General features: G+C 39.0%; 2 protein-coding genes across 2 annotated transcripts in view; one reads left to right on the top strand and one right to left on the bottom strand.

The window, feature by feature from the left end:
* Positions 1-17,215, top strand: part of STAC (SH3 and cysteine rich domain) — a 598,932-nt gene that overhangs the window by 206,911 nt on the left and 374,806 nt on the right. The gene's annotated exons all lie outside the window — the stretch shown is intronic.
* The window catches only part of TRANK1 (tetratricopeptide repeat and ankyrin repeat containing 1), a 46,382-nt gene that overhangs the window by 2,540 nt on the left and 26,627 nt on the right, over positions 1-17,215 (bottom strand). The window contains exons 13-22 of the mRNA XM_069859858.1: positions 16,975-17,174; positions 16,386-16,523; positions 14,219-14,359; positions 13,374-13,530; positions 12,739-12,827; positions 9,787-9,890; positions 7,754-7,886; positions 6,718-6,863; positions 1,918-4,994; positions 341-442 (exon numbers count right to left, since the gene is read on the bottom strand). Of these exons, the coding sequence (XP_069715959.1) occupies positions 341-442; positions 1,918-4,994; positions 6,718-6,863; positions 7,754-7,886; positions 9,787-9,890; positions 12,739-12,827; positions 13,374-13,530; positions 14,219-14,359; positions 16,386-16,523; positions 16,975-17,174 (4,287 nt within the window). The remainder of the gene's footprint in view (positions 1-340; positions 443-1,917; positions 4,995-6,717; positions 6,864-7,753; positions 7,887-9,786; positions 9,891-12,738; positions 12,828-13,373; positions 13,531-14,218; positions 14,360-16,385; positions 16,524-16,974; positions 17,175-17,215) is intronic.

The following is a 17,215-nucleotide window of genomic DNA, read 5'->3' as shown; positions in this document are numbered from 1 at the left end:
CCCTTGAACCATAGTTACAGGTGCACCTGCATGTGCACGAACACACACATCCTTTATGCAGACTGAGATCCACAGAGAGCTAGAGGAAGAGTCTTGCACCATTCTGGCCACCCCCTAACCAGCTGTGAAGCTTGTGCTCTGTTTTAAAGAGACACTGAGGAAAGACTGGTTAACTCATGTTCTCCAGAGTGCTCCTATGGAGTTGCCTGTTTCTTGTCGCCTCGAGGATAAGTGAATATCCACGATGCTGCTGACTTGGGAGACTGAAGTGACACCAAGAGACCATTACTGAACAATGTCCTCTAGGGGGCACAGACATCTGTGTAATTTGAAAACTTACCTTCTTCATTTTCCCTATGAGAGTCCATTTTCTTCAGCCACTTATGAGCCTCATCAATGGTGGCAATCAATTTGTTGGCATGTTCAGTTATTATTTCTTCAGCTGAAACAAAGCATAATTAACAATCTGTTAGAATAGTAAATGGACAGCAGCTAAAAGCCAAGCAGCTTACACAGAGCTCTGCTGTATGGTGCTGCAAAGCAAAAAGCAAAGCAAAAAGTCAGTGTCATCAGTGTGCAGGCAAATCACTACTGGGGATGAAGATACTCTATGTATTACTCCCCACTCCAATCAACATTACTAGCATTATTAGAGGAGCAGCTCTTCATCCTTGTGCTGCCTCTTTTAAGAGATACATGAAACTCCTGACAACATTCCATTTTATCTGTTTTGAGGTATTAAAGTTCGTGGCTTTCATTATCCCTCTGAAATTATACAAGTCAAAGTTAAACTTGGACCCAAGATGTTGCAACCGCTGTTTAACTGCACCATTAAGGACTTGAAAAATGCTTGTTATAAAGTGAGGGAGAAGTAATTTCAGAGGCAAAATAATTTCTGTAAATATGTTTTCACTGAGTGGAAGAACAAGGTAACATTCATTGAACAAAATCAACTAATACCTATTTAAGCATTCTGTATCTATCATATCCATCACTAACCTGGTTCACTCAGCAGAAAGCCAAATAAATAAGCAAAACTTTATGGACTTCATCCACATGTTAAAGTTTTCTACTAGAAAAAAAGATAAAGCTTACACACGAAAACCACAACCTAACAGATACGAATTTAACATTTATTACTGATCAGAGCTGAGGAACACATCAAATATTACACTTCTTCAGTACTGTCAGACATCACAGGCAAAATGACAGCTTTATCAGGGCTGGTGGATTTCTACAACTAAAGCCAGTAATAATGTTTTGATTTAAGATGTCACTTTCCCATAGCAAGTACCCCAAACAATTTTGCTCCTTACTCAGTAATTCAAATTCGCTTGCAAAAGTCAGTTAGAATAATGCTTTAAGCATATGAGGGTGAAAACCCGATCAAACTACGTATCTCTTACATACCATAATTTATTGGACTTTATAATACCAAGGTTACTTTTGAGTGCCTGAAACTCCACAGATTTGTAGTTTGATGTCCACTTTTGTTCAGCCCTAGCAAAATTACAAGTTCAAGGGTAGACTAGTCAGAGATATCCTTAACCAAAGCCTCCAAGTACTAAGACTCTACACCTACATATCTGAATTACTATTGCTGGCAGAAATAAATAAGTAGGGAAAATGTAGAAAAATTAGAGATTACCTGATCTGACCATGTAGTTAAAATTCACTTCACTAAAATTCACCACTATTCACTTCACCTGTGCTATCTGTGTTTGGAAGAGGTGAGAGTACAGTTTTTAATATTTTCAACTGCTTTGGTTCGTCTTTTCCTCAGCTACCTGCAATATCTGGAAATACTTTCTCTTGATCGCATTATAATTTTCACACAGAGCTTTGTCAGGTCTAGAAGTTTGGACACAAATGACATATAAAATTATTAAAAAAACCCCAAAGCTGGAATAGTCTTACCTTTAGCCCAGGCTTTTCTCTCATAGATTTCCCCTACTGCATGTAAAATCTTCATAATATTGTCATTGATTTTTCTCTGGCATAAGTTGGAACCTTCTTTATATGCTAAATGGTTTCGGTAGTAAATTTTTTCTGTAATGGTCTCCACTACTTCCTGTCCATCATGTATTATTGGATCTATCTTTCTTCTGAAAAAGTTGGAGTAACATTTGTAGGCAGCATAATTATTTCTGTGTTCATCTGTGTTTCTGTGCTCTATGTAAGCCTCACTGGCCACAGAAATTGCACTTCCTTCTGCATGCAACTTCTCTTCCTCACTGATCTCTGTTGGTGTCACAGCTTCAGAAGTGTCTGCCTCCATGTTTTCTGACCGGCCGAAGTAGTTCTCAGAGCTCTGGATAAATCTGACTCCACAGAGGTCACACTGGGTTTGGTCAATATCTGCTTTTTTGAAGATGCCTGATAAAAACACCTCTCCTTCCACTGCAACAGGCTCAGCTTTGGAGCAGGCCTTCCTTTTCCACTTAATGCACAGAGAAACAAAATGGAAAACACGACGCAGCTGGCGTTGAGCAGATGCTTTTTGCTCTTGCTTCTGTTGCTTGCTGAGTGCAATGACTTCCAGGGGATCCTTTAGGTCTTCTAAGCAATGAATGCCTTCAAGTTCCTTTTCTAGCTCACCAGCGCATTCTGTCTCATCTAAAGAAGTCACAAACCTGTCAACATTTATGGTTTCATACAGGATGCCCCGTATGGGTGGATGCCCCTGAGAGTATGCAGAATCCCACTTCCATCGGCAGTCAACCAAGTACTCTGCATCTCGCTCTATCAGCAGCTCTTGCAGGGCTGCAACGATTTCTCTTACATGTGTAGCAACACTCACTTGTTCTACAACCCTTAGCAATCTTTCAGGCACTTTAGAGGGAAAGTCTTTTCGCATTGATTCCAGCATCGCTCTGATTTCAGTAAAGTGTTGGCATAACAGGAATCTATATTTAGAATTCTGCACCTGGTCAGCATTCAGTAACATCACTAAGCACAGCACTACAGTCCGCTCAGCCTCCCCTGAAGTTACATAATCAGGATCCTCGAAAGCATCCAGAAGGACATTGAACCTTCCATGAACTCCACACAAAACTTCTGCTAGATAACAGAGATGAAATCTGAATTCCTGTACAGCTACATATGTGTCCTTTGGTCTATATTCCTGTATAATAGAAAATGTATCACTAAATTCTTTGTTATGGTCCTTGCTTCTGAACAGAAACTCCCAGTAATGAATAAGAGCAATATAACTCTTTGGAAAGCAGAAAATAATGTTCTTGGAGAGACGCATCAAGACAGCACAACAGAGAATATACTGGAATTCCAACAACATCACTGTATTTCCAATGCTTGGAATCAGGTATCTTGTGCATTTCTTGACCAGGACATTCATAAAACGGAAAAAAAACCTTTTACAGTTTTCTGGGTTCTTATGAGCATAGAATTGCTCAAGTGCATTTTCAAGAAGTCGAATGAAGCATAAGTGTGTTCTTCCTGCATTTTCAGCATTTTTGTCAGGTAACAACATACCATGTCTGCCCTCTATTCCTTTGGTCTTCCCTCCATGGCGTTTACTCTTTGGGATGTTTTTTGCCTTTGACAAAGCATAGCTCAGCTCTTTGTTGTAATCATCCTCTTCTTTTAAAAGGAGTTTCTCAAATTCTCCAGGATAACCCGAAGATAAGATGCAAACTTGCATGGCACTTAGCCACAAGTCAGTTGACTCTCTTCTGGCTGCAGTGTTTTCATTTTTAAACTTAAATGCAATGTACTCCTTCAATGCTGTTCTACAGGGTTTGGAAATAATACTATTGAATTCCAGTATTTCTTTGCATGCCTTTGGGTTCTCAGACAGTATTCTCAGATGAAAATGATTAGGAAAAAACTTTTCTAGGAGAGCTTTACATGATGCATATTTGTCGGCAGTCAAAATTTCATCAAAGCCTTTGCACTGATTCAGTAGCTCTTTAGGGAAAGCACGTGTGGCTTCCAGCAGCAGTCCATTTATTGCCAACAGATGTATTTTACACTGAAATATTGTCTTTGCTTCATGGCGCAACAAAGGCTTATGGTAATCCTCACAGTTTTTATCTTCACAGTTCAAACCAACAATGAACTTCATACAAATATCAGGATAATGCTTGTTCAGTAACTCATGGGTAATAGAACACAGCCTGCTTAACAAGTGCTTCTTCAAAGCTGATTTTACCTCCTCTGTGCTTACTGAGAAATCACCTTTTGTCTTTCTCTCTTTTAGACTTGTCTTGTCTGACAAAAACTTGAGAATTAGTTCAGCTTCGTTTTGAGACACCTGGCAACTGTCACCTGTTGGGACAATGCCAAAATAGGCAAAGCATAACTTCACCATATCTTTCTCTGCATTGGTGGATGCCTTCTTCAAACCCCTAACCAAACTCATAAGAGCCATTAAGCCACGCGTTGCCATAAAAAGGATATTCTGGCTAGGAGTGACACAGCGAGATAATGCAAAGAGAGCTTCAACTGCACCAGCAGAATGATTCAGAGACAGGAACTGACAGTATGCGCTGCTCAGCTTTGCGAAGTCTCCCTTCAGAGCTCCCTGCAAAAACACAGCCTCAGCAATGCCAGACTTCTGCTTAGTTTGTTCACAAAGTTCGAGGGCCTCCCTTAGGATGACCTCCACGTCTACCAGGTCTGATCCTGAAGAGTGTGCCACACTGGCTCGTGCTGCAGCAAGCAAACAGGATGCACGAAACTCTTTTATGGCTGTGAGGTTGGCTGCTTCCAGAGGAAACCCGTGTTGTTTCATTAACTTTGCAGCTTCCTCCTCTCGACCTTCTCTTTTCAGTAAGTCTGCTGTCTGGCGCAAGCATCCACGAGACTTCAGAAACTCAAGCTGATCCTCTATATCAAGTTTTGAGAGAACGTGCATCATTTCCTCAGTTCTGTTCATACTTAGGTACTTCGCAGCTGCTTCCAAATACAACTGATTTGCTGTACATGAGAGTTTGGAAACCATTTGTCCTTTTGTATTTAACATCTCTTCATACCTGAAATAAGAGATACATCAATTCACCATCACAGACAACTAATCTAGACAAAAAGATACTGGATTTTTAAAAAGCCTCCAAACCATTAAGCAAATAGCTGTTTCCAGAAGCCCTTCTTTCCAGAAGCCTCCAAATCGTTAAATAAATAGCCCTTTTCCAGAAGCCAACTGTTTCAAGTTATAGGTTTGGCATATAAAAAAAAATAATCTTAAAAGATCTACAGGAAGAATTCTGTTACAACGTAAGGCTGTCTGAAGCAAAATCATTAAAAAGATCACAAGGTTTACAACATTAGTGACTCTTTCTCCATGCTGTCAAATCCCTGCAGAAATTATTTTAATCGCATTTGCCATTGATAATCTTCTGTTTATTAAAGTAAGCCTCAATACAGAATGGTTGTTTACATGAACAGAAGCCAGAATGAAATACATCAGAATTTCAATGAAATCTTCATAAGCCAACATAAACAATACTCTGTGAAATTTACATAAACAGCTCAGTTCAGAGAACTCGTCTGTCATATGTATCGTCAGATACTTTGCTGCTTATCGAGTGCCTGAGCAAAGTATCTGGTTGCATTTTTCAAAACACGCACTTTAAAACACTCAGTTATTAATTATTATTGTCTTATGTGACATTATTAAAATCTCCCCTAAGCCAGTCTTCCAAAGGTATTCTCGCTTGCATGCCGAGAATGAGTAATTTTTTCCTGATGGGTGAGTAAATTATCATTAGCCTTTCATTATCACCTTTTTCATGATAAACGTGGGAGTGTAGGTTTTTGTACCTAAGCTAATGAATTTGCATGAATGATTTGTGGAGGCCGATTTAAAAAATTGTTAGTTGGTAAAGTGACTTTAATGCTTGAACTTTTTGATCTAACTGTCTCTACATATTAAACCTAAGTCCTTCAAAAAGCAGTTGCTGTTATTAAGGATGCATCACAAAGGATTTCAGTGAAGGTGTCACTGTAGACCTTGCTAGAATCCTAATTGGCATATACATTCTTTAAAAGTTATTAGTCAATTTAGCTGTAATGAAAGGCCAATAAATCAACTGACACAAAATGTCCTAATGAGGTCACAGGGATGGTGCCAGATGAGAAGTTCTGTCAAAAAGATACTAATAAAATTCAGTTTATCAAGCACAGTGTGAGGTAGTTCTTAACTGCTCTGAGACAGCACAGGGCAGATGGTATGAAAAGTCCGTCTCAGAAACTGGAACCAACAACCAGTAGAAGCTAGTCATTAAAATTACTATTCTTTACTCTAAGTTAAGAGATTCTGAAAGACATACAGTTCATTTGCCACGATTGCTGCTGCATTATATACCACACGTTTAGCGGTTATAATCCTACAGAAGTGAATGACTAAATGGCTAAATCCATTACTATTTCACTCCTAGTAAATGTTTTTGTCATATTTACCTTAAGAATCCAGTTCAGAGGACCAGCTGAAGGAAAACTTGCAGCATTAGCAATACAGACTGGAAAAAATTCCCAGGAAAACAAAGCTAGTCATGGCTCCAGGTGTGAATGCAGTAGAATGCTTTCACCATGTTATCATTACCCAAGTCAAGATTCTGACAAAGTTAATTTAAATTAATATAAAACAAAGTCACCAGCCAAAACTGTTGTGAAAATTTTATGGTGAGCCAGCTGCATTATGTTGAATTTGGAAATGGAAAAGATAATTATATTCCAACAACATCCTGGAAGACATACCTTTCAACTGCCTTCGCTGCTTCTTCATAAAGTTCTTCGTGACAGTACATTTTAATTGCCAGATCAAACTCCTCAATTTGTTCATAACATTCAGATGCTTCTTTGTAGCACTGGCTTTTCTGATAGTAAACTGCAGCATCTTTCATCTGCAATGCAGAAGGCAGTAATGAGACAGAAGTGCTCTAAACAGTCAAAACTACATGAATAAAATAAATTTAGTAATTCCATTGTGTAGGTGTCTCATAGAGAAGTACACTTTAATAAATGTAATTAAAGTATCCGACTGTAACCAAATACATATTAAAGTAACCATCACTAAAACTGAACATATTTTCTTAAAAACCTTACGAATATTTGTGTCCAAAAAAATAGAATGAAAAATTAATGTTATACAGTATTTCCAAAGTATTTTTCATTCATCCAGTTCTGTTGTTATAAAACAACAAAACCACTTCTGTTGCCTTGCTAATTTCTCAGAATTAACAGGATTAAATTAAAACAGTTATGGATGCAGTATGGGAACCATAGCCTTGTATCTTAAACTTTAAATATCTGGGAAAATTACTTTGCATTCTTTTAGTGGAAATGCACTGCAAATTAAAAATTGTAAATATCCTGATACACTTAGAAAATTATTGTTAGTGCATTACTTAGACGTGGCAAGTTTCAAGATTCCATTTAGATGGCTGTAATTAGTTAATTTTCAATATTGTTGTATGAAGAAACAGCTCAAGTTTCATGAAATCAGTCACTAATTAACTTTTGACTGCAAAGCAGAATGACTGATGGTGACATTTGAGGAAAGCCAAAGAAATAAACCTAGACTTCATAATTGCATCACTGTTCTCTTCATTCTTCTTCTGGTTGTTCTCTGACAAATGCTTCCTCTTGAATGGCCTAGCTTAAAGAGCTGTTTTAGTTTAGCTATTACTATGCCACTGAAAAATACTGTTAGGTTATGTGTAAGATGAGTGGGGGAAAAAAACTGTAGGAAACGGAAAATGATAAGGAGATGATAGTTTTGAGGATTTAATACCTTTCCTAACTTTTTACACAGTTCTGCACAAAGCCGGAACTCCTTTGAGTGAAACAGACATTTTAGTGACAGTTTTGGTTCTCCACATTCCAAGTAAGTTTTAGCCAATGTCATATATTCCATTTGTTTTTCCCTGTAGAAAGTAAGAGAAAAATACTGCTAACATTCAAATTAAGTTTAGGATCACATGATCTGTCACTGAGTCCAGCCAACACTGAATTGATGTGCTCTTCTTTATACATAACCTGATACGATATAACTCTTCTCCCAAGTGACAGGGGACAGGACAAGAGGGAATGGCCTCAAGCTCCACCAGGGGAGGTTCAGGTTGAACATTAGGAAAAAAATTTTCACAGAAAGGGTCATTGGGCACTGGAACAGGCTGCCCAGGGAGGTGGTTGAGTCACCTTCCCTGGAGGTATTTAAGGGACAGGTGGACGAGGTGCTGAGGGGCATAGTTTAGTGATTGATAGGAATGGTTGGACTCGATGATCCAATGGGTCTTTTCAAACCTGGTGATTCTATGATTCTATGATATTACCTTAGTTATATTTTCCACTGACACTGTTCTGTCCAGAAGTCCTCCAGAATCTCACTGCTCTGGCAGTAAAAAGCTTTTCTTGTTTCAATTCTCAAGCTAAGTATACTAGCGTGGTTTCACACTGCTTCTCTTTTCTAGCTTAACTTGCTCCTTCTTCCTTTCTGCTGTTTGGCCCCAGTGCCATGGAAGACAATAATCAAATTTGTTCTCAGCCTTTGCTCTGTATAACTAAACAAGCCTAGTCTTTCCAGTATCAACACAGCATGTCTATTTTCTTCCCAGACCTAGTCTGAATTCATCATTCTTGAGTCTGAAGGATCAGAACTGTACTGAGAATTTCTTATTACAGAGCAACCAGGAATCTTATGCTTTGTACACCAGCAGTTATACCTTTACTAAAAAAATGTCACTTTCACTGCTTCACTATTACATATGTTCTGTCAACTTACAATATTCTGATAGACCAAATTTCTTCTCAAATTTAATCAAGTAGACAAGCAGCCCAGCTTACAGTCAACTGAAAAAAGTTTTTTCAGTCCCAACAACAAATTCTTCATCATCACAAAATTTTACAACTACCCTTATACTTCTACCCAGGACCACTAACATAAAACAGGTAATTAGAAAAGGTAAAACATTGATTAATTCCAGTCATAACATTTCTGCAGACGTTTCCCCCTCTCCCTTCAGTCCTAGCTTCCTCTGCTCCAGTTATTCTTTATCTGTTGTACTATTACTTCTAGTTTTCAGCTGTCTCAGCATGAACAGGAATTAATTCACTTAGATCTAGAGTCTTCCCTGTTTTTTTTTCTTCTCTTATTTGAGAGAAGTCTCAAACAGCTTTGTAGCCTCTTCAGGAAACTGCAAACGTTCTTCCCTGTCAAATCCTTGAGCAATTTTGCCCAGCTGACAGCATAAACAAAATGACCAGTCTCAAGATCTGCCCCTTTAAAACTGCCCTCTGGTTCAAACCCATTCTGCTTGTTTAGTTTACATTGACTCTAACACTAATTTTACCTCAAAGCTCACTTTTTGTTAGCAGCTTTTTTTCCCCCAATATACAACATCATTGCTTCTTTGTTATGTGAATATAAAGTGGGATTAACTAGAATTAAGCACTACTGGTGGCATATGTTCTTCCATCTATATCTATGAACATAAAGCCTCCTGAGGCGGTGTAAATTCAGTTGTTTTCCTCTCGCATAACCAGTAAGCCCTTTCAATGACCATATTTGGTTTGGACGCCCTATGGCATTCAACCGCTTTCACTACTCCCCAAAGGGTGCAGTACCCCAGATCCTGTTGGAGCTGTGCTAGACTTTTCAGTTTCTTAAGTCTCTTTTGCCACCTGCAGACAAAGATGTGAAGACACCTAGCCCCCGCAGCTCTCCAATGCCTCCAGTCCCCCAGCTGCGATGGGAATCTCCCCCTGCTCACACCCATGAGGTCTGGCACTGCAGAATCACGTTTGCTCATCTGCATATACACTTACCTGGGGCTGCTTTTCTTTGAGCGCACTTTGAGAACAGCATCGTGTGCCAGGGCCAGTTTTGACTTCTCAGCTGCTCCTCCCTTTTGGTAGCATTTGGCTGCTACCTGGGGTGAAATCATACACAGCATTCACACACATGCAACCATCCCATGGCTTGTCACTAAAAGCAATACTTAATTTTACAGTCACTGTAATGGAAATCAGAAAGACTAGCAAGGTGCCTGGAAGAGGTAAAAGGTAAAACATTGCAGTATATTTTTAAGACAAAGAGAAAAGCTTTAAAGTCAGTCCACATGTGACTATCACAATTAGAAATTTAATTACGATGTTTTACATGGAAGCAGTGAAAGCAAAATTCCTGGCAGGGTGATAGAACAAACAGCACATATACAATTTGAATGTTGGCCTAAGCCGTTAATTGGTAAGTCACCAGGCACCTACCACATAAATTCTACTAATACAAGTTAGAGAAATCAATTTGTGCAAAATGAAATCAAGAAGTATGGAATATTTATTCACGCTTTTACCATATCAGGCTCTTTCTGTGATAAGCTAAGAAAAACAGCGGGAGTTGCCATGCTCCTAGCAAGTCTCGCTTTATTACCACATTGCTCATTCTGCAACACTATTTTTTTTTTATTCTATCCACTAATTTAGTATTTGCTACTGTTTAGAAATTGCACATTTCAAGCCACTCTTAGGACTGCCAAACTGACCAGATTTCTTCTTAATGTAGCAATGATAAACAAAGATCACGGTTATAAAGAAAACAGAATAGCAGATAACACATTTCAGATTTCAAGATTAAATTGTTTCAGCTGTTTCCTTTTTATCTAAACACTTTTCTGTCCATTTAGGAAACTGCCTTTTTTTTTCAAGGGGAGATAAAGACTCTGTGTCTAGCGGCAACTGATTATTTTAATTTTTGCCTTATTACAAATATCTGGTTTCCATACAAAAGTTATATGTTGTTCTCAGTGAAAAACAGAGGCTTCCCTTCTGTCATGATCAAAAAAGTACCCAAAATTTTATTTCACAGAATTAGAGTATCTCAAGTTGGAAGAGACTCATAAGAGTCAAGAGTCCAACTCCCTGCTCATCGCAGGACTACCTAAAACTAAGCCATATGACCAAGAGTGTCATCCAGATGCTTCTTGAACTCTGAGAGGCTTGATGCTGTTACCACTTCCCTGGGGAGCCTGTTCCAGCGCCTGATAACCCTTCTCACTGAAGACTCTTTTCCTAACGTCCAGTCTAAACCTGCCTGATACAGCTTCATTCCATTTCCTCATGTCCTATCACAGGTCACTACAGCGAGTAGATCAGCACCTCCCTCTCTGTTGCCCTCCTTGAGGGAGCTGGAAGCTGTGATGTCGTCAACCCTCAGCCTTCTCCAAGCTGAACAAACCAAGTGACCTCAGCTGCCCTTCGTAAGTCTTGAAATCAAAACCTTTTGCCATCGTGCTTGCCCTCCTCTGGACACACTCTAATAGTCTGATGTCATTGTATTGAGGCACCCAAAACTACATGCAGTGTTTGAGGTGGGGCCACACCAGTGCAGTGCAGAGTGGGATAATCACCTCCCTCAACCAGCTAGCTATGCTGTGCTTGATGCACTCCAGCACGCAGTTGGCCCTTTTGGCTGCCTGGGCACACTTATTCAACTTGCCATCAATCCAAACCCCCAGATCTCTTCTTGTAGGGCTGCTCTCCAGCCTCTTGTCCCCATCTTGTTATGTATAATCAGGATCACCCTGCTCCAGGTGCAGAATCCAGCATGCACTCTTGTTGAATTTCATATAATTGGTGACTGTCCAGACCTCTAGTTCACCCAGTTCTCTTTGTAAGGCCTCTTTATCTTCAAGAAGTCCACAGCTCCTCCTAGCAAACAATGTACGTTCAATTCCTGAGTCCAGATAATTTATAAAAACATTAAAGAGCACTGGCCCTAAAATTAAGCCCTGGGGAACCCCACTGGTGACTGGCTGCCAGCCTGATGTAACCCCACTTACTATAACTCTCTTGAGCCCAACCCATCAGTCAATTGTTTGCCTAACCTATTAGAATCTTGTCTAGCTGTGTGCTGAACATTTTGTCCACAAGGATACTGAGAGAGACAGTATTAAAAGCTTTGCTAAAATCGAAACCCATCACATCTACTCGCATCCCTTGATCAACTAAATGGGTGACCTTATCACAAAAGGAAATGAAGTTGGTTAAATAGGACTTTCCCCTCATAAACCTGTGCTGTCTATGACCAATGACTGCATTTTCTCAAGTGTTTTGCAATAACTCCCAGAATTACCCTCTCTGTAATTTCACATAGATGTCTGTAATAACCAGGGTCTTCTTCTAACACTGTTTGAAAATCAGGACATTTGCAAGCTCCCAGTCGACTGGGACCTCTCCAGACCCCCCAGAACATTGACAAACAATGGAGAGTGGTCTCACAATAAAATCAGCCAGCATTCAGTACCCTGGGACAAATCCTGTTGTGCCCTATAGAGTTAGGCACATCCAGCTAGAGTAGCGAGTCTCAAACAAATTCAGTCAGCTGGAAGTTTATTATCCCCCCCTAGTAACGGTCTTCCAACACACAGCTCCAAGGGTCCCAAGTCCCATTATCAGTGTCAAAGACAGGTGAGGAAGATAGTAAACATTTCTGCTTTGCGTATACCCCTATTTATGAGGTGACCACTTTAAAATGTTTTTTCCCCTCATTGGACTGCCAATTTTTAAGTAGTGAATTTAAGATTACAGAAAATAGGCTTGTTTTCCACACTTACTTCTTGCAAGTCATTTACAAGTAGTTTATAGACTTCTACACAACCACAGACTAAGATACACTGCTACAGAGCAACTGAAAGTTTACAGATAATTTTATAGATGCAAAGGAAAAAAAGGTTTCAGAATAAACAAGAATTCTTATTTCAGATAAACATATGCTCATACCTCCCAAAACTGGTGTTTGGCATAGTAGTCTCCTTGTGCAATCCATTCTTCTGGAGTCGAAGTTTTAGCAAACATGCTGTCATCTAAGTCTAGAAAGTCAGGGGTAATCACTTTGTTAGAAACACTTATCATATGCCAAACCTCAGTATTAACATCATATAGTGTTCCAAATTCTTTATGATTTGTGCTCACACCAGTAATACTAACTATGAGTTAAATACATTTTATCCCTCTCAGTCATCACTGAAAATCAACAAATTGGGGTGATTTTGAAAGTCCTTTAAAAAATCATACTTGGATTTTGTACAAAACTTTGAGTAAACCCACTGTCTTTACAAAACCAAAATAAATCTCTTTTCAATGGGATGATTTTTTGTGAACTGCCTTCATTACTGCAGAGGACAAATTATACTAACCAATTAGCAATGAAGTAATATATTAACATAGACAACTATTATTTAGAGCCAAAAGAAATAGGAACTGCTGAAACCAGTGGAAATTTGCTAGGGCAGTTATCAGTGCATACTGAGGGACCAAGAAATTTAACCCTCTTTATTACACAGACTAAAAGCAAGAATGCAAGAGTAGGTTGTCCTATTTGATGGTCTTATAAGAAGATTCGATGATAACTTTACCTTTCTTTTCATCTGCTTTGACAACCTGAACTAATTCTCTTTGGATGAAGTACTTAAAAGCTGCAGCCCGCTTATCACTGTCTTCATCGAAGATCCAAAGATTGACCCTGGCTCTTGTAATGGCAGTATACAGTTGCTTTAGTTCTCCATTCAGCAACTGAAAGAGAATAACAACAAGAAAACAACAGACCAAAATAAGACAAAAATTTAAATACTAGATGAGCTGAACTGTTACAACGAGACATATTTTGCAATTACAATAAAACAGCAAATATATGCAGTATAACAAATAAGAGAGTATCTTTAAGCAAGACTAAATATCAAATATATAATTTTTCAATTACATAAGCCTTTGTCCACCTAATTTGCATACAACTACTCCTACAGCAAATCTAGCAGCTGCAGGCGTGACAGTCTATTTGCCTTCTAATCACTTGCGTATATATTTAATGATTTTTTTTACCATACAATCCTGAAAATCTCACTAGATTCTAAGAAGTTTCCTTAATTTTAAGGCAGTGATACCAATCTGAAGCCAGACGAAAGTAATAATAAATACTGAGATGCTGATTTGCTATTTGTTTTAACCATAGCTGTTCTGCAAATATAACTACCAGTCTACTGCATGTAGGATTTTATCTCTCACCAAATTACATTTGCAAAAAACACCTTACCTTTCAAAATTAAGATTATATTATAAAAATGTGAACAACTGCCAAAAATATAAAGCAACCTTGATAAACATGGAACTACAAGATGTAAGTATTTTTTGAAGAAATTTCCCTGCCTCTAAGATTTAAGAATTTAGTTTATTTTTCTGATTCCTAGTGTTACAAAAAACTCACCTTGTACATTTCTACATTAAAAGGAGTTCTTTTCTGCATATCAGTAGCATCCTCAAAAGGCATTTCAATTAGCAATTTGCTTCCTACTTCCACATCTGAACCAGGACTATAGGAAGAAATGATCTTCCATTCTTTGCTAGCCTAAAATGTCAAGAGAATGAGGTTACTTGTATGCAGCAATCCCTACTACTCAAATATGCAAATAAAGTCATATGTTGTGGCCAACTAACACACCCCAACATGTTAAGAAGGCTCAGAGCAGATGGGTGGAAAAAAAAAATTTCACAGGGAAGAATGTAAATTACGACCACCAATTTTCAAGAAAGCTGAACTTCACCTCAATACAAATAGTATTGGAGGATAACCTTTGTTTGAGATGCCCAGTATATGAGGCACTCATCAGCTTGAATAAGTAACTTTCCCTGAAACAGCTAGTAGAGAGTAATGTCCCCCTGAGCCAGCCACAGCAACACGAGGGAAGTGAATACATGTCTTGGAACAGAGTGCATACAGTTCAGAGCTTTAAGCAACCTCATACAGGTTAACTGCCTTCTCACTGAAAAAAAAGAAGCAAATTTTTCTTGCAAAATGTATTTTGAAGTTACGACTGCAATAAATCATCGATTGAAACATTCCAAAGCTTGTCAGGGATTACAATGACAGCCAGCTAATGGTATCAGTTTGGTCAGCAGCTTGTTGGGTTTTGGAGGGTTTTTTTTCCCCTTTTAGATTCTTCATTCACACCTGCTTCTTGAAACAAGACCCATTTCAAATCTCATTTTCAAGCCCAATGAAAAGAAAACAAAACACATTTCAAACAGCACACAGCTACATTTGCGGTGTTAAAAGCAGTTCATAAATTCTGCTTTTCAAAACTAGAAAACCAAAGGGTGAACTTCTTTCTTGCCTGCTTATTTAACTGCTCACAACTCAATTACTCACGACTCACAGGAGAACAGAACTGTATGGCAACAGTTCTCAAGCCTGACACGCACTAGTCTAGCTGAGTTAAAATGGCCAAACTTGACTCTGGATTCTGCAATGAGTTCACTGTTTTCCTGAGCACAACTCGCATCACCAAAAGTGTATCAGCATCAAGAAATCTAGCATGACAGCCACTATAATACTGTCCCTAAATCTCAGTAAGCAAGATTCAAGGTCATTCACCTCAAGTTCCTTCCTTTCTCCCTCCTCACCTAACGTGAACTTGTCTCTATGAAGAGTCACAAGTAAGCTGCCCTGTTTTCCTTTACATATCTGTGGTTCTCATCTGCTGAAAACCACATCCAAGACACTCTTTTAAGGGCTAGAGGTAGAGGGCATTTGCAACAGATTGGGACTTACAGGAAACCCTGGAGGGGAGAGTCTGAACTCCCTGGTGAATCACTAAGGAGGAAAGGGAAATATATCAGCACATACCAAAACACCTCCAGGTGAAAAGCCTTCCTCATTCAAGGCTATTCTACGGGCAATTGTGTCCACTATAAAGAACACCCTGTTTCCTGACAACTCCTGAGCTAGACCAGAAGGAGTTCTCTGGAGCTAAGCTGTAGATGGCTACAGAGCACACCTCCTACCTCCGAACTCATACACACACTACTTGATTCTAAACATAATTGTTTTCCTAAGCTCCTAATTAAGAACAAAAAAAAACCTAATTCTGTTTCATTTTGTCTGGGGCTGACAAATTATTTCAAGTCTATGATCCAGCACACCAAAAAACGTACACTATGAACAGAGTGGTGATACAATCCAGGGGGTCTAAGGTGCTTTTTTGGAACCCAGAACGCTAGCATAAGACAAAGGGTACACAAGGGTGATGAAGTGTCCCTCCACAGCTCTGACTTAAAACATGGAGAAGCTGGTAGGCACACGCTGTAAGCTAGAGCAGTAGTCTTAGCATGTAGCAGAAGTCTCTGCATGTATGCATGCTGCTGTGTGAACCGCAAGGCTCTTCCTTATATTGCAACAACCAGTCTGAAGGAAAGTGCACCGCTAAGGGAAGAAGTATCAATTCATAAACCCATGAGCTCTGTTTTCTACTGTGATGAAACCAACTATTTTGAGATAAAACAATGAGCCCTTCCCCCAGTGGAAAGCCAATTAGACCACTTGTAAAATCTAGACATGAACAAAAAATTCAAGAAAATCCATAAGAATTAAATACCTCCGAGTCAGTGAAAAAGTTGTAAAGGAGTACATCATCAAATTCCAAGCCCTTGGCTTCATAAACTGTCAGTACAAGTGCTAAACTGAGTTCCTCAGGTATCTTCTCCTTTGCAGTTTCATTTGCCACTAATACCACCTATCATAAAATACATTAATGAGAAGAATACATTAGAAAGCAAAAAAAGGTATCCTTACACAGAGAGTGCAAAACAGTTATGATAATGCAAGAGCTTTCTCAAAACCAGCCAGCAATTAACACTGACATTCCAGAACACTCCACAAAAAAGGTCACGAAGTTGCCACTGAAGACTGACAAATGCATAGCGTGAGAAGACAGTCATAGATCTGGCGGAAGAAAATTTGGAGTTAGAAAGGAACAGGACAGGAAGCATCTGATGCAAGAAAGAATAGAAAGAGCCAGACATGTTTTCAGAAGAAAGGTTTCTAACTTTAGAAAGCATAATTTATCAGAGAGATACAAAAACTTAACTTAAGAAAAGAAAGCTCTGGGCAGTCCATATAAAATTATGATTTAGCATCAGAGCTGGAAGAATCTGCAAAGAGCCGTATACCTAAGAAAAGCAAACCTGATGTGCTCCAAATTCAATGGGTTGTGTTTTCCTTTTGTTGCCCCTCAGCAGAATTGCTAGGTCACTAATACTGCAGGACTCCAATACCGTAGGTTTTGGTCCATCAAAGAGACCACGGTCCTTAGGAAGCCGATCAAAAGACTCTGGGAAATAATGCTGAAGCAAGTCAACCACTCCAGATGCTAAACGGAGAATACCTGTAATAAGCAGAAGATAGATTTTAAACTTCAGTCTGTCT

This window comes from Phaenicophaeus curvirostris, chromosome 6 (assembly GCF_032191515.1).
Source record: "Phaenicophaeus curvirostris isolate KB17595 chromosome 6, BPBGC_Pcur_1.0, whole genome shotgun sequence".
Lineage (NCBI taxonomy): Eukaryota > Metazoa > Chordata > Aves > Cuculiformes > Cuculidae > Phaenicophaeus > Phaenicophaeus curvirostris.
This window is presented reverse-complemented; position numbering and strand designations above follow the sequence as displayed.